The sequence below is a fragment of the Eretmochelys imbricata genome, chromosome 13 (assembly GCF_965152235.1).
Source record: "Eretmochelys imbricata isolate rEreImb1 chromosome 13, rEreImb1.hap1, whole genome shotgun sequence".
Lineage (NCBI taxonomy): Eukaryota > Metazoa > Chordata > Testudines > Cheloniidae > Eretmochelys > Eretmochelys imbricata.
Window position 1 is genome coordinate 26,430,758 of NC_135584.1, and position 16,623 is coordinate 26,447,380.

The 16,623-nt window shown below is 38.7% G+C and overlaps 1 protein-coding gene across 4 annotated transcripts in view; it reads right to left on the reverse strand.

The window, feature by feature from the left end:
* ITCH (itchy E3 ubiquitin protein ligase) overlaps positions 1–16,623 on the reverse strand; it is a 120,326-nt gene that overhangs the window by 47,817 nt on the left and 55,886 nt on the right. For all 4 annotated transcript variants that reach the window (XM_077831822.1, XM_077831819.1, XM_077831820.1 and 1 more), the window contains 3 exons: positions 9,114–9,156; positions 4,698–4,867; positions 2,736–2,970 (listed from right to left, as the gene is read on the reverse strand). In XM_077831822.1, coding sequence (XP_077687948.1) covers positions 2,736–2,970; positions 4,698–4,867; positions 9,114–9,156 — 448 coding nt within the window. The remainder of the gene's footprint in view (positions 1–2,735; positions 2,971–4,697; positions 4,868–9,113; positions 9,157–16,623) is intronic.

Sequence of the window (16,623 nt, forward strand, 5' to 3'; positions counted from 1 at the left end):
CTGAAGTGGAGCACCCAGATGGACACTACTCGAAGAACAACAACAGTGTGTTTCTAGTTTCAGGTAGAAAATTATTCAAATCATGCATTTGCAGTTTAAAGCTAACGGAAATACTATAATTACTTTGTATAAAGTATTTATTATTTGCAAAGCACTTTTATAACTAGTACCTTGTTCACTGGATCTATTAAAACTGTGTACAGGAGGCAGTGGTACAACATAATACTTAAAAGGGGAATTTAAAAGGAAACATTTTCAAACACTTCAAAAGCAGAATGAACAACAATCAAATTCCAAATAGGCTAGGGATGGAATTCTACCCACTAAGTACTAAGAGAACTAACACCCCATATCTGAAGCGTGCGCCACAAAGATGACAGAAGTCAATTAGGAGCAATTAGTCTGAATCCAATTTTTATCCATGTCATGTCAGTGGCACTGGATCCATAATATGAAAAGAGCAAGCTGGCACATAAACCCGAATAAAAAACTTTGCAGACACTGAAATTAGGAGCTGAACTATTTTAAAGTTTTAAACTTTATCACTAATTCTCTAGATGCACAGCAAGATAATGTAAATATCTGAAAGAATAGGAGGGTGACAAAATGGCACGAAATGGAAAAGAATGACAAACTGCATACAGCTCAGTTTATCCACAGTAAACTAACAGAATGGTTCAGAACTGTAGGGAAACTATTCTAGCCCAGATGCTGAGGCTCTAAGATCAGCATAATGTAAACATCTAGTTATTTACTGCAGTGCAGCAAACTTCAATGCAATTATACAACTTGCTATTTAAGACATATAGCACAAATACTGCTTTTTAATTCTGTAAGACACTAAAAATGTTTCTTTGACCCTATGGATACCATCTAGTCTTGAGGTGCTTTATGCCTTCAGGCTAGTTTCTTCGGGTTGTGGCGAAGTCTGGAAAGAGGGTGCCTCTATGGCTAAGGAAGGACGCTTCAGGAAACCCTCCATGAAGACAGTCCAACCCTGCACACCATCTTCTTTTGACTTGAAGAGCGGCAACGGGTGAATAGCTCACAGCAGAACGAACCAAAGATGAAAACTTGGTGGCATGGAGCCAGGAAGCATCTCTATGATTAAGAGGAAGCTGCCAGATGTGTGACTGAATGTGAGTGAGAGCATATGGCATTGTCTGTTGTTTGGCAGAGGTCAAAGGATGACTAGGGAAGTGAGAGGAAAAGAAACTGAAAGAGTGGTCAGTGGTGGGGCAGGGACAGGAACAAAGAGACAGGGTCCTAAGTTTTCTTGGTAACTTTCCCTCCGTTTGGAGATCCAAGAAGGAGTTAACTCTTGAAAAGACTAAAGTGCCCACAGATTAAAATATTTTTTCAATATTATTAAAATTAATATTAAAATTATTCCTCTCCTACTTGTTTGTTCCCCTTTCCCCCAACCATTCTATGGGGACTCTTGTACCAGGCTACTACTACGTGTTTTGGTGTACTGGCAACAGAGTGAAATTCAATAAAATCCTCACCTATGAAATGCTAGAAATTTCAGAGATTGGGAATCTAGTAAAATTGCACTTCTTAGCCAGCATCTTGGGAGCTGCCTGATGAATGGGAAAAGCACTGCAGGCAATGAGTCCTGAAAAGAAAGCATCTTAGGAGTCCCAAGTCCTTAAACTGGAGCTGGTCTGAGCAGTATTCCAGGATCAACACACCTGTGATCTTGGTGCAATAAAAGATATACACAAGACCCTGTTTACTGTGTGGCCAACTGCATGTAAATTTTGTGGCAACAACAGGTAAATTAAAAAACTGAGCTTTTTATTTAATTAAATTTAAAAATTAATAATACAATTAGAACAGCTGTACCCCATGTGTTATAGTTTTTGTCATTAAATTCAATTTTATTAAGTCCCTAAATGTTCATTTTGCCACAGATTTTTGCAGACAGCACATATCTGCATCACAGAAGTTGTCAGTGGGTAACTGGTTATACAGCATTTGGGACTTTTAACATCTGAAGAATGAGACAACTTGGTATTCGGGAATAACTATAATAGCTTTACATTTCTGCTGAAATTATCAGCAGTGAAATATTCGAGGTTGACATTTCCAGTACTATCATTTGATTTCAGAGTTTACATGCAAGTATGGTGAATGGGGCAATTCACACTCTCAGAGCTATTGTTTCAGGTTGCCTACAAATTAAGGCAGGCAACACTTAATAAATTACACTGGTCACCTTGGAAAGGTTTTCTTCACAATCATGAAGTTTAGATACGCAGTTTTGAAGAAAAAAATGCTTACATTCTGAAGCACAATTCTGTGGCAAGGGGTTGATTCTCTGGCAAATTCTACAACTGAAGACTACGTAGGATCACGGCTACAGTGTTCACAGGACTTGGGCTATTTGGAATTAAGAACTTTAGAATGGCTTCTAGATCCTGATTACCCTAAGCAATAACTGCTTTCCTCAAAATAACAATGTTAGCTCACTAAGACCTATATCCTACTAAGTGATCACATCCCGATTTGAAGACAAAGGTTGCCAGATGAATAAAAGCTCAAAAGTTTGAGGGCATGTTATCAAAGACAACAGAAATACCAACAAATTTAATTTCTTCCTTGCATAACCTATGCCTGAAAACCAATCAAACCACACAGATAGTCTTACCAGGCAAAATACAGAAGCTGTGGTTGTTTGCATTACGTGAGATAAAACAGAACTAAACTGTACAATAGTACTGAACTCCTACCCAGGTGGAAGAGGACCCTGACTGACAGTACTGTGTGTCTGAGACGGAGGATTTACTGGCTGAACTTGTCTGGATACTGGAGGCGTGGTCAAAGCGGAAGCTGCAGGAACTGTTGTTCCAGCTGTTGCCCCCTCAGGGCTCTGTTCTGAAGGTGCATTTGGAGTTGTACTTGGTGAGGATCCTGCACTGGACTCATCATTTTCTATGGACATAGATGAAGGACCATTGACACATCCTATGAAATCAGAGAAAACAAAAATGGAAGAAAGGTTCTTAGTTGGTTTTCTCTCATTATTGTTTAAAACCCAAGAAATCTGTTTTAGAAAATTGTTAATCCACAAAAATAAAGGCTAGTAAAATAGGACTGTCAAAAAAGTGTAGGTGTAAAACCACATATTTTACCTTACTGGAACTCAGAGGCAGTTCTTTCCTACCTTGCAGAAATGCTAGATTCCTAGTAGTATCATGAACCAGCAGACAGCTTTTATATTTCTATGATGGAACATTTCATTATCTTTATAATAGCAAGTTATCTACTTTCAATAAATATTGAAGGTATGTAAATAAATCCCTTCTTATTAAACAAACTTTTTTTAAACTTAGTTTTTATTATTTTACAAATGAACAATGCAAATTTCCAAAAAAGGAAATTAGACATCTATCTGGAAAGAAATTTCACTCGAGAGAAAGAAGAAAAAAAACCCAACAACAATGGGTGGAAAACTTTAAAGGGAAGCATTTAGAGTTTCAACTTGGTCAGCAGCATATTGTTATTTAGGAAAAAACAGAAAACAAAAATTGTGTTTGATTTGGTCAAGATAAGTAGGTTTGAAAAGTTGAGATGCACATTCGCCGTATTTTTTTTTTTAAACAAACACTGCAATAATCTTAACAATGATCTCAGCATTGTAAGAGATAAAAGAGCCGCACTGCCCATGTAGCTATATAAAAATATTATAAATGAGGGATGCAGTGTAGTTTAGTGGATGAAAAAGAAGAAGCCAAGTCTTGATTCAATCTACTTCCTGAGCTCCGTAGGGGACAGCATTCACTATAGATGCTTTCCTGAGAAGATTCCATGCTGCACCTGAGACTGGCTATTCAATCAAATACTATTCCCACTTCTCAGTGGGCTGCTGGGATGGCCTGGTCTTTGCTCCGATGAGGAAACTGACTCCCACAAACGTCCCTTTAAGAAAAATTGCGTTTTCTTCTATAAATATGGTTTTCTAAGCACTCTCTCTCTGAATACAGATTATATAACACATCATACATACATTTCATAGATACTACCAACACTTGTCCATAGCTCAAGATAATGTCTCCTAAGAAACTCTAGGATGCCACTTAAACTTAATCAGAGAAGTCTGAATGTCATGGCCTTTTGTAAGCAACTGGCATATGATAAAAAGTAACAAAACGTCTACTCTATTTAAAGGCAAAAAAAAATATTAAGAATTTGGCAGTCTTTTGCTATTATATGACAGTTTTTGACACTGTAGATGATCAGATTTGTAACAAACACCCACTGTAATCTACCAGACCCAATGCTGCTACCTACTCAGGAAGGCTGTTTTAGACACCAGTCTTTCCAACACTTACTACCTAGTGTAGTCACATCAAAGTCAATTGGACATTTACAGTAGTAAGCATTATCCTTGGTAGTATTTGCATGATCAGGCCCTTTGGGGGCTTTCTGCACTTGTTAGTGGTTGCAATATAGCCGTTCTTTCACAGACATGAAATGAGAGATTTCTAATGATAAAAATAGCAATTAAGCAAGAATGTACAAAGACAGGAAGCAAGATCAATTCTCGGTGGCAGAGCATTTCTTAAGGGGACTTGTTAAAAAAATGTGATCAGTACATCTGAGGAAAAGATATTAGAAATGGTCATGACTGTTCAAATAGAATGTAACTTACAAATAGTTTTTAAATGGATGTTTGGCACTGCAATACATACCAGCTGCAGAAGAGGGTCTACGAGGAGTGGGTGGAGGTGGTCGGGAGGGCCTGGGAGGCCTAGCAGGTTTAAAGAGCCCATTTGTGAGTAACGGAGAATCACTGCCATTAACAGACTTGCTTTCACTGGATCCTGCATCCTCATAGCTTTCAAGGCCATTTGCATTAGCCCTTTGTGGGGGAAAAACAGAAACAAGAATTCTTAGGAATTTGTAGAAGATATTAGAACTGAAAAGTTAAACTATTATGGCTTTAAATAGAGGAAATTCTGAAAATCTTATAGATTATAAACATATTATACAAAACAAACAGTTTTTGTACAATATGTTTACATATTTGTTATAGCAATAAACCTCTTCACAATCCAGATATACAACTATACAGAATTTAAGTTGGTTGCAATATATGTAACAGGAACCACTTGCAGAGGAGTTTAAACAGAGGTAAAGAAAAGCAAGAGGCCATGTTTGGAAGGATGGACTAGGAATATTGGAAACAGCAGAACAGATGGGGATTGGAAATCTGTATAAAATTCTCAGTTTGCTTTCAAAACTTTTTTTTTAATTAAACGATTTTCACACCAGTGTGAACACATCTTATAAAAATCAGTTTTGTACTAGGATACTGATGAGATTTTTCAGCATAACCTTAATAAATAAAGTAATCCATCATCAGAGGAAATACTTATGAATTAAACACATGAGTTTATGCAAAGGGAAATTAATAAATGGAAAGCACAATTTAGAGTTATTTTCAGTATTTGCAGGTTACACTTATACAATATTTGTATTTCTCTAGTGCCATTTTATAGATCTAAAAGATCTTAATAAAAATTAAGGAATTAAGCTAACATCATTCCTGAAAAGCAGGCATTATCCCCATTTTTCAGACTGTTTAATACACAGTGCCTAAATTTATCAAAACAAACAAAAAACTTCTGTTAACTTAGAGTTAAGGTTGCTAAGTGCAATTCAAGAGAAGATACACTGGAAACACTTGTTTAACAATATTAAATAGTAGGGAAATCACAAGCTAAGATTATGTAAAACAATCCTGACACTAAGTGTCACATTTTTGCTCTATCAGAGAAATTTACTTGTAAATATAGCCTCTGTAATAAACCAAACTAACTGCACTCCTTTTAAAAAACCAATGTAACTTCCTTGACAATGGATTGCTGAGGGGTTTGGAAAAGGAAATAAGAACTTCATTTCCAAAGGGATCACATGACAATTCTATAATCCAACAACTGAATTGCCATAGATTTTTAGATAGTGTTTGTGCCCCCTTCTGATACAAGGATCTTCCCAAGGTACTAACAATTTGTGAAGCTCCTTCCATCAGAAATGGAAAAAACATTAACGAGGAAGCATTAGAGAAAGCCACAAAGTACTCAAAAGAGTTTGTAATGTGCTCCTATTGGCTGCTTTAATTTGAAAGCTTTCTTTGTTATGGGTAACAATATGGCATTGCTTTTTTACGTTTGAATTGTAAAGTTCTGTTAAACCTTAAGACGACACAAATTTTTAAGATATATTGGCCATCATACCAACTGGTCGTCACGCTGATTTGACAATTATTATGTGATGGCATCCCTGCATAACCTCCAACAAATGAGACTATTTACAAAAACAGAAATTAAGGAGAATTGGTTTATAACAATCACAACAGCGAGTTAAAATACACATATATAAATACAAAAACTACGTTGAAAGTATGTTAAGGTTGCAAGTCAAGCACTGAAAGTTAGTAAATGCCAGAAAAATTAATGCCATCTGTACAACTTTAATTTGGCCCCTTATTTATATGCTGGGGAGAACTCAGGCCTCCTGGTTTCCAGGACAGTGCTCTGAACACAAGAGACCACATCTTCTATCTTGAACTGTAGCTCTGTGCCTATCATGTAGGAGACTGAATGGACCTTGGCAACACGCTCAAGAACATATTGCATTTAAGAGCCCCATGGGATTGGACCTAGGGTGACCAGACAGCAAGTGTGAAAAATTGGGACGGGAGGGGGGGTGTAATAGGAGCCTATATAAGAAAAAGACCCAAAAATTGGGACTGTCCCTATAAAATCGGGACATCTAAAATTGGGACCAGTCACCCTAACTGGACCATTCTCAATGCACAGTGTTCGAAGATTTTAGCAGCAAGCTCTTTAAAGTCTATACTTAGCATGTACACATTTCAAATCAGAGGCTTATAATTCGGATGTAGCTGGGTGGTTTTTCACAGGGACTGCAAAGGCACTTCTCCCTGGCACAGTCCCTGTGCCAAATTTCAAGTGCTTGCTCTAAAGCACTGAGGCACTTGTGCTCTTCAGAAAAATGGGTAGAAAAACATAACGGGGCTAAATTACCTATTTTTTCTTAATCTTAATTTTGGAAATGGTTGAACTGTTTTTCTGAAACTTTCTAAAAAAATTCAGCCTGAGGCAGAAACCAAGCATAGAAAATTTCAGCCTGAATTATTCAAATCTGACAAAATTACAAGCAACTGAAAACAGGGACTTATGGAAAATGTTTGACAACTTTAACTGCAGGCTTCACTGCCTCTGCCTATCATGGATTTTCAAAAACTTTTACATAAGTCATAATTCAGATATAAATGACTCAATAACTGAAGACCTTTTTTGTACCAGATATTAGAATTGCTGCTATATAAACTAATCAGACAACACTTCTGAAAATAAAATTCTGTAAATGTAGATTGTTCATTGACCAGTATAGATGGCTCAGAATAAGTTTTACAGTGGACCACTACTTGCAATCTCATCTAGGGAATCATAACCAAATATCTCTATAATAAACATACTATTTGCAACTTGGAATTTTTTATTCAAAAAAAGAAAGAGGCTAGGAACCCAAGTTGTATTTCATAAGATATGTGGAATCAAGCCTAATCACATACATGTTTGACCTAAATATACAGCACTACTTTTGCTCTGTATCAGGGACAGTGCTCGTGATAATTTAAGTTACTATGCCTTATTGCCCCCGAAGAATTTAAAAATAAGTGACTATTTGATCATGTGCTAATCAACAGTGATTTGAAATTTACTAGAGTTAAAGCCTAGTTTTCGCTCAGTCCCAGAACACATTACTCTGGTTTTGAACATTAAGGTCAAGAGCATTATATTTTATACTCTTGCATACATTATCAAAATCAGCCTGGGATGGGGGGTACGATGTATAAAAAGATGTTATTTGATATATAAGAACACCTACGCTACCCACACATTCTGAATCAGTTCATTATATAAGCAACACATAGGCTGTCCCAAGTTAAACCCTCACTGAGCATCATATAATTGTAGCTGGTATGGAGATTGTTTAAGTAATTCAGATGCTCATATATTTGATAAAAGCAGCTCTCAGAGGGCAGAGAGGTCCTTCTGTTTGGAGGCATACAGAACATATTGCCTCAGCAGCAGAGATGGCTTTCAACATGTGATAGGATGAAACATAGCCTTGGTACCTAAGAAGGGAAACATCCCCCTTTACGTATCCAACTGGTTCAAAATGCAGTAGCTTGTCTACTGAACACACAGTCAATTTCAAAGTTTCAGTTCTTTGTCTTCAGAGCCCTCACAGAACTGGCCCCAGATGTTGAAAGAGATGGTTTCAATAAGATCAAGACCTCCTATACGAACTGTATTGTATTGGAGCAATGAACATACCTGTTTCAATTTAATCTAAATCAATTAGGAGCAGGATTAAACGAAACCAAAATAAACATTTTTAAACCATATTAAGAATATCAACACATGAGTTTGCACTGATTTAACTAAACCACCTTATTTAACCAGAGCAGGTCTGTGTATGGATAAAGCCCAAGACCTGGGAGAAGGAAGAACTGGCCAAATCAGTTACACAGGCACAGCCTTGTGAACTCACAGCCATTAATCTCAGCAAGGTCTGGGATTCATTCAATCATTAAGTACTTATCAGTTTAACAATACAAGGCAGCAGAAGGAAACCTTTTTTTTTTTTTTTTTTTTGGAGGGGGCTTGTAACTCAAGGAACCTCTTGGTCAAATGAAGCCAAATTTGTATCACTAATAAGAACACAAAAAGAAAAGGAGTACTTGTGGCACCTTAGAGACTAACAAATTTATTTGAGAATAAGCTTTCTTTAGCTGTAAATTTTAGAAATAGTGGCTTTTTTTCGGGATTTGTCTCTGCAACCCCTAGCTCGAATGACCTCAAATTTGGACTACTAACCTTACCCTGCACTCTCCCACGGTGCACCTAACTTCAAAGGAATCCAATTGAGCATATTGATTTTAGAGTACTTAGAAAGGTTGACCTTTAAACAAAAGTCATAATGCAAGCTTAAGTATAATGATGACGCTGCACAGCTATAATAATCTAAAAGAAGCACATTAACAACTCAGGCAAGAAACGAACTCCTACCTTGTGTCGCTTCTTGCTCTGGAACCATCGTTCTGCGTGGGACCTTAAACACCAGAAAAAGAAAAGCAATGAACTTATTTAGTGTAGATTTCAAGGTAGAAAATATTCAACACTCAAATTCATTTCTAATGTTGAGGTTAAATGAAGAGCACCTTCCCATTTGTGAAAGCTTCTTTCACACAAATCTATGTACCAGTCACATTTTAAGCTATTAGTACTGAGGAGCACAAGAAAAGAGCAATATATTCTTTCCCCTCAAAGGTGTAACAGATTCTGAATATTATTCAGCTACTGTGTGATATTGCCAAATTGCATAAGTTCATCAATCATGAGAAATCACTTTTGTTTCCTATCCCCATGACAGATTCAAGCAACCTTCCACCGCCAAACTCCACCTTGCAGAGCTATTTTTAATGTCCTTCTCTCCCTGCTCTCCAGGTGGCAGGATAAGACAGCAGAAAGAAAGCTGCACTTCTGGAATTTTTCCTTCCTCTGCTTCATGGATTCCTCCCTTGGTGACAGCAGGTGTGGGGTTGGTTCCTGCTGCTTTGCTGGGCCACCTCTCTGGTGCTCTCTTAACCTGGGCACTTTCCCCATTGCTCTGTAGGTTACTCATAGAGAATAACAGAGGAACCATTGAGAGCTTTAGCAGTTGGCTACTCTCCAAGCAGAACAGCAGTTCCTGGTGGCCTCAAACAGAACTGTAGCATATCAGTCTAAACTCCAGAGTTTCTTGTAGCTCTTCATGCAACTGCCTTGTACAAATCTGGCCCCAAAGCACAGCACTTGTGATACTGTGAGTTGGTAGTACTGACTGCACATTATGTCTGGCTTCCACAGAGAAATATAAAGTTAACCAAATGCTCAGATATCACTATGATGGGGACAATATAAAAAAAGAAATCTAGGCAGAAATAAGCACATATGTAATATAATATATTAATTTAATCAGATCAAGAAAGCAAGCAATTGTAATTCCAAGAACAGAAAAAACACATGATGTATATATAGAATATTGCAAGTACTTCCCACAACTACATATATATCTATTCCCTTAGAGTGCATAATAAGAATGTATTGGTTACTTTTCCTCCTCTCAAATAGTGGCCCTTCATATTTATGTTTTTATCTTGTTAGTTTCCAATAACATCTGTATTTAAACAAGAGTTTGTTCCTCTACAGCCTTGCTCTTCCTCGTTGATCCTGCAGTGAAGTTATAACACTGAATGTGTAACTTCTTAAGTCACTTGTAGGTCTATGGATTGGGAGCGAAGCAGAGGACGACTATTTTTCTTGAAGGATCAGTAGGAGGGAGAGCTTTTATTCAAGGAAGATCCAAAATAATAGTGTAACTTGATGCCTGTGGGGAGCAGGTGGGAAGTCAAACCAGGGACCTGAGCCTCCACTGCCTGAGATAAAAGACCTGGGTCTGTTAGCTCAAGGCCCTTAGTGCACTCAAAAAATCTATATGCATGGTCCAGCTACTAGAGGGGGACAGAGCACCACAGTCTGTAAACCTGGGTTACAACAGTAAGGAGAAGACAAAGATACTATGCATTTTCATTTTTAAAACATTTTTTTTTTTAAAGTTAGAGGTCCTTAAAGAATCTCATTAATCAACAAAGTAAAGCACGTTAGATATTTGTTTCCTTCTTTCTCCCCCCAGCAAGTCTTTAAGAATAGGATAGCTGACGTCTGCCAATAACATGAGGTGACTTTCTAAAACATTGGAAAGAATCCTTGATTTTATACTTGACTTGTCTAAAAAGAATGAATAGTTAATGCACTGTCTCAATGAAAGCAAAAGTTTGTTTACTCTAATTTGAAGAAAAAAGGAACCTAAATGAAAACTATAATGAAGATTCTCTATCAAGGAATTCATTTCAATTAATCCATTTCACACATTACCAAGGCACAGCTGTGAAGAAGAACACAAAGTAGTAAGGAGCAATAACCGGAAGGAATAGCTGCCAAAAACAAGGAGGAAAATTAATGTCAATGGCACCTATTTTTAAATGTATTTTTTTGCTGAGTCATGAAAAGGCATGAAATCTCAAGAAGCGTTGAGACCCACTGTTTCCTCTTGTCTTCACTGTTCTAAATCTGGCTCTAAGTTTTCTTAGGAAAGCAGAAATATCTTTCAGAATTACGAATTCAGCATTAGTCTCAATACTTTGGTAGAATGAGCCAGCTAAGTCAGTTTTATACAGCCCTACATAAAAAATTTAGAGTCACCAAGTTAGTCAAGGTGGACTTGACATTAGAAGACTGTTTTGGCTGATCTACTCCGATGCTATGATACAGATAATGTTTGTACAGTGAAGACCTAACTCTGATAAAGGACTCACAAGTGGCATCATGGGCTTCATGTTTACTGATTACTGTAACAAACATGCTCCACTTAAAAGTATAATGATTTTTTTTTGTTGTTGACCTCTAGCCCTGCAAACTGAGCCTGGGCTATCCAGCTTATACAGCAATAAAATTTAACATCTGTGCAGTCCATTGTACTACTGACATTGGTGTAACTGTTTGGAACTTATGAATGATGAAGCGTAAGATGGAAATGATTCCAGCTCACTTAATCATAGCTGTATAGGTTCTGCAGGATTAAAGGAGTAAAAAAAAAAAAAAAAAAGAATTTATTTCATCACAAAAGTGAGAAGATCTGAATCTAAATACACACAGGAAGTAGATCTGCAGAGTAAGGTGGTGTCATTTTACAGTGTCTTAGGGCAGAACCACATTTTAAAAAAGTATCAAAAATTCTGCTAACCTCCAACTCTTAAACATATTAAACACAGAGTCGGCAGCACAGGTAAAATTTTTGAACATTTTACTTCATAGTTGCCCAATATCAAGTTTAGTCATTTATGCTGGTACTTCAGGCTCTGTGCAATTTCTGATATTGTTCCTAGGCGTTTGAAAATAAAAATTAATTTCCCTATCTAATTTTTCCTCTTTCCATTTACAAGTATACATTTTTTAATTTAGTGAGTGAATTCAGTGCTCAGGAAAGGGAGAAACTAGAAGCACAAGCTCAAACCAAATGCAGTACAGAAAGAGGTGTGCAAGTTTTCCTGCCTAATTCTATCAACATACCTAGACCACGCACTGCAAATCCCATGCAATTCCAGTCCTTGTCCTTTCTTTAGAAGAAATTCCCATCTGGGCAAGCTATGTGATAACGTGTGTGTGACAGTGCAGCCCATAAGGCTTTAGGGAAATATGCTTATGAATGTATATATGACATAACTGGAATATGTTTTATGCTACATATGCCATGTAACATGTCTCTAAAGGTTATGATCCACTGAATCTATTCATCCTATTTGTATGCATGTATCATCTTTGTATTTGAAGTTATGAATATTGGCTGTGTACTTGCTTGATTTTTAAGTAGCCTTTGTAAAGCATTTGGTCAGCTTCTTGAGAAAGGAATGTGCAAATTAAGTGCCCAATCAAGAAGCACTTAACGCACAATGGATCTTGGAAGATTCCAATCCACAAAAGAAGTCTACATGAGGACATTCAAGGTAGCATGCAAACAATGGCTGCTGCCTATAAAAACTGAGTAATGCATGGACATGTGACTTGCCTAGGTGACTCCAAAACTCCATCTTGGAGCTGGACTTTGCATAGGAGGGAGTCTCCATCCACAAGAGAAAAATCTATTTAAGCCTGTGAGAGGCCCCTCCATTTTGTCTTCAGCTGGCTCAAGAGAGATCCTTTGTGGTGGAGAGGCTACCTGAAAGAAACTGGAACAAAGGTCAGGAACTACAGGGGGTGTGAGTGATTGCTAGACCCAGACTAGAAGGAGACTAGTCTGTAAAAGGAAGTTTACTGGAACACCTCTGAGTGTGAGGTTATCTGTATTCAGGTTTCAGAGTAGCAGCCGCGTTAGTCTGTATCCGCAAAAAGAAAAAAAGGAGTACTTGTGGCACCTTAGAGACTAACAAATTTATTTGAGTATTAATAAATTTGTTAGTCTCTAAGGTGCCACAAGTACTCCTTTTCTTTTTATCTGTATTCAGTTTTCTTACTGTATTAGACATAGATTTGCATGTTCTATTTTATTTTGCTTGGTAATCCACTTTGTTCTATCTGTTACTACTTGGAACCACTTAAATCCTACTTTCTGTATTTAATAAAAATCACTTTTTACTTATTAATTAACCCAGAGTATGCATTAAAACCTGGAGGGGCAAACAGCTGTACATCTCTCTCTCTCTCTCTCTCTCTCTGTGTGTTATAGACGGTGAACAATTTATGAGTTTACCCTGTATAAGCCTTAAAGCAGATTTATTTGGGGTTTGGACCCATTGGGAGTTGAGCATCTGAGTGTTAAAGACAGGAACACTTCTAAAGCTTCTTTCAGTTTAAGCCTACAGCTATTAGGGGACATGGTTCAGACCTGGGTCTGGGTTTGCAGCAGGCTAGCGGGCCTGGCTCAAACCAGGCAGGGCACTGAAGTCCCAAGCTGGGAGGGCAAGGAAAGCAGGGGCAGAAGTAGTCTTGGCACACCAATTGGCAGCCCCCAGGGGGTTTCTGTGATCCAACCCGTCACAACGTGATAACATGGTAAATAGGGGGAGGGATGATACCAACAAAAAACAACTTATTTTCACTTGTGACCAGGGAGTCAGGTTTGAGCACAGACATCTTCAGAAGTAGTAAGTAAACATAAAAGGCTAATATGCTAATTCCCTCTCTGATTTCTTATGATATTTAAATGACACTTGAAATTAACATGACATTTATTAAAAAAAGAAAAGGAGTACTTGTGGCACCTTAGAGACTAACCAATTTATTTGAGCATGAGCTTTCGTGAGCTACAGCTCACTTCATCAGATGCATACCGTGGAAACTGCAGCAGACTTTATATATACACAGAGAATATGAAACAATACCTCCTCCCACCCCACTGTCCTGCTGGTAATAGCTTATCTAAAGTAATCGTCAGGTTAGGCCATTTCCAGCACAAATCCAGGTTTTCTCACCCTCCATCCCCCCACACAAATTCACTCTCCTGCTGGTGATAGCCCATCCAAAGTGACAACTCTTTACACAATGTGCATGATAATGAAGTTAGGCCATTTCCTGCACAAATCCAGGTTCTCTCACTCCCTCACCCCCCTCCAAAAACCCACCCCCATACACACACAGACTCACTCTCCTGCTGGTAATAGCTCATCCAAACTGACCACTCTCCAGGTTTAAATCCAAGTTAAACCAGAACATCTGGGGGGGGGGGGGGTAGGAAAAAACAAGAGGAAATAGGCTACCTTGCACAATGACTTAGCCACTCCCAGTCTCTATTTAAGCCTAAATTAATAGTATCCAATTTGCAAATGAATTCCAATTCAGCAGTTTCTCGCTGGAGTCTGGATTTGAAGTTTTTTTGTTTTAAGATAGCGACCTTCATGTCTGTGATTGCGTGACCAGAGAGATTGAAGTGTTCTCCGACTGGTTTATGAATGTTATAATTCTTGACATCTGATTTGTGTCCATTTATTCTTTTACGTAGAGACTGTCCAGTTTGACCAATGTACATGGCAGAGGGGCATTGCTGGCACATGATGGCATAAATCACATTGGTGGATGTGCAGGTGAACGAGCCTCTGATAGTGTGGCTGATGTTATTAGGCCCTGTGATGGTGTCCCCTGAATAGATATGTGGGCACAATTGGCAACGGGCTTTGTTGCAAGGATAAGTTCCTGGGTTAGTGGTTCTGTTGTGTGGTATGTGGTTGTTGGTGAGTATTTGCTTCAGGTTGCGGGGCTGTCTGTAGGCAAGGACTGGCTTGTCTCCCAAGATTTGTGAGAGTGTTGGGTCATCCTTTAGGATAGGTTGTAGATCCTTAATAATGCGTTGGAGGGGTTTTAGTTGGGGGCTGAAGGTGACGGCTAGTGGCGTTCTGTTATTTTCTTTGTTAGGCCTGTCCTGTAGTAGGTAACTTCTGGGAACTCTTCTGGCTCTATCAATCTGTTTCTTTACTTCCGCAGGTGGGTATTGTAGTTGTAAGAAAGCTTGACAGAGATCTTGTAGGTGTTTGTCTCTGTCTGAGGGGTTGGAGCAAATGCGGTTGTATCGCAGAGCTTGGCTGTAGACGATGGATCGTGTGGTGTGGTCAGGGTGAAAGCTGGAGGCATGCAGGTAGGAATAGCGGTCAGTAGGTTTCCGGTATAGGGTGGTGTTTATGTGACCATTGTTTATTAGCACTGTAGTGTCCAGGAAGTGGATCTCTTGTGTGGACTGGACCAGGCTGAGGTTGATGGTGGGATGGAAATTGTTGAAATCATGGTGGAATTCCTCAAGGGCTTCTTTTCATGGGTCCAGATGATGAAGATGTCATCAATATAGCGCAAGTAGAGTAGGGGCTTTAGGGGACGAGAGCTGAGGAAGCGTTGTTCTAAATCAGCCATAAAAATGTTGGCATACTGTGGGGCCATGCGGGTACCCATAGCAGTGCCGCTGATCTGAAGGTATACATTGTCCCCAAATGTGAAATAGTTATGGGTAAGGACAAAGTCACAAAGTTCAGCCACCAGGTTAGCCGTGACATTATCGGGGATAGTGTTCCTGACGGCTTGTAGTCCATCTTTGTGTGGAATGTTGGTGAAGAGGGCTTCTACATCCATAGTGGCCAGGATGGTGTTATCAGGAAGATCACCGATGGATTGAAGTTTCCTCAGGAAGTCAGTGGTGTCTCGAAGGTAGCTGGAAGTGCTGGTAGCGTAGGGCCTGAGGAGGGAGTCTACATAGCCAGACAATCCTGCTGTCAGGGTACCAATGCCTGAAATGATGGGGCGCCCAGGAGTTCCAGGTTTATGGATCTTGGGTAGTAGATAGAATATCCCAGGTCGGGGTTCCAGGGGTGTGTCTGTGCGGATTTGATCTTGTGCTTTTTCAGGAAGTTTCTTGAGCATATGCTGTAGTTGCTTTTGGTAATTCTCAGTGGGATCATAGGGTAATGGCTTGTAGAAACTCGTGTTGGAGAGCTGCCGAGCAGCCTCTTGTTCATATTCCGACCTATTCATGATGACAACAGCACCTCCTTTGTCAGCCTTTTTGATTATGATGTCAGAGTTGTTTCTGAGGCTGTGGATGGCATTTATTGTTCACCTCCTTTTGGTTTTGCAGTAACAGCATCATATGAATTGCCAAGCTTGCAATTGCCAATGCTCCACCTAATCTGGTACATAATCTCCGACAGCAGCCAATATTGGACTTCTCTGAAGAAAGGATAAACCTTTCACAATGCCCCTTGTCCTGCTCTACAGGAGAAATTTTTATCTTATTGCTCTCAACCATCAGTGCTGAGAACCCCTATTTTTATTGTAGCGTAACTGCAAATGCTGCTCTTATTCTTCAAGGTTTTTAATCTTAAAAATATTATATTAAGCTATTTGCCACTGAAGAGGTCAGCAAAACATTGGGAATGCAATTTGTGCTCCCTCTTCTGGCTTTTTAGCAAGCAGCAATTATAGATTCTTCATGAACAGCAGC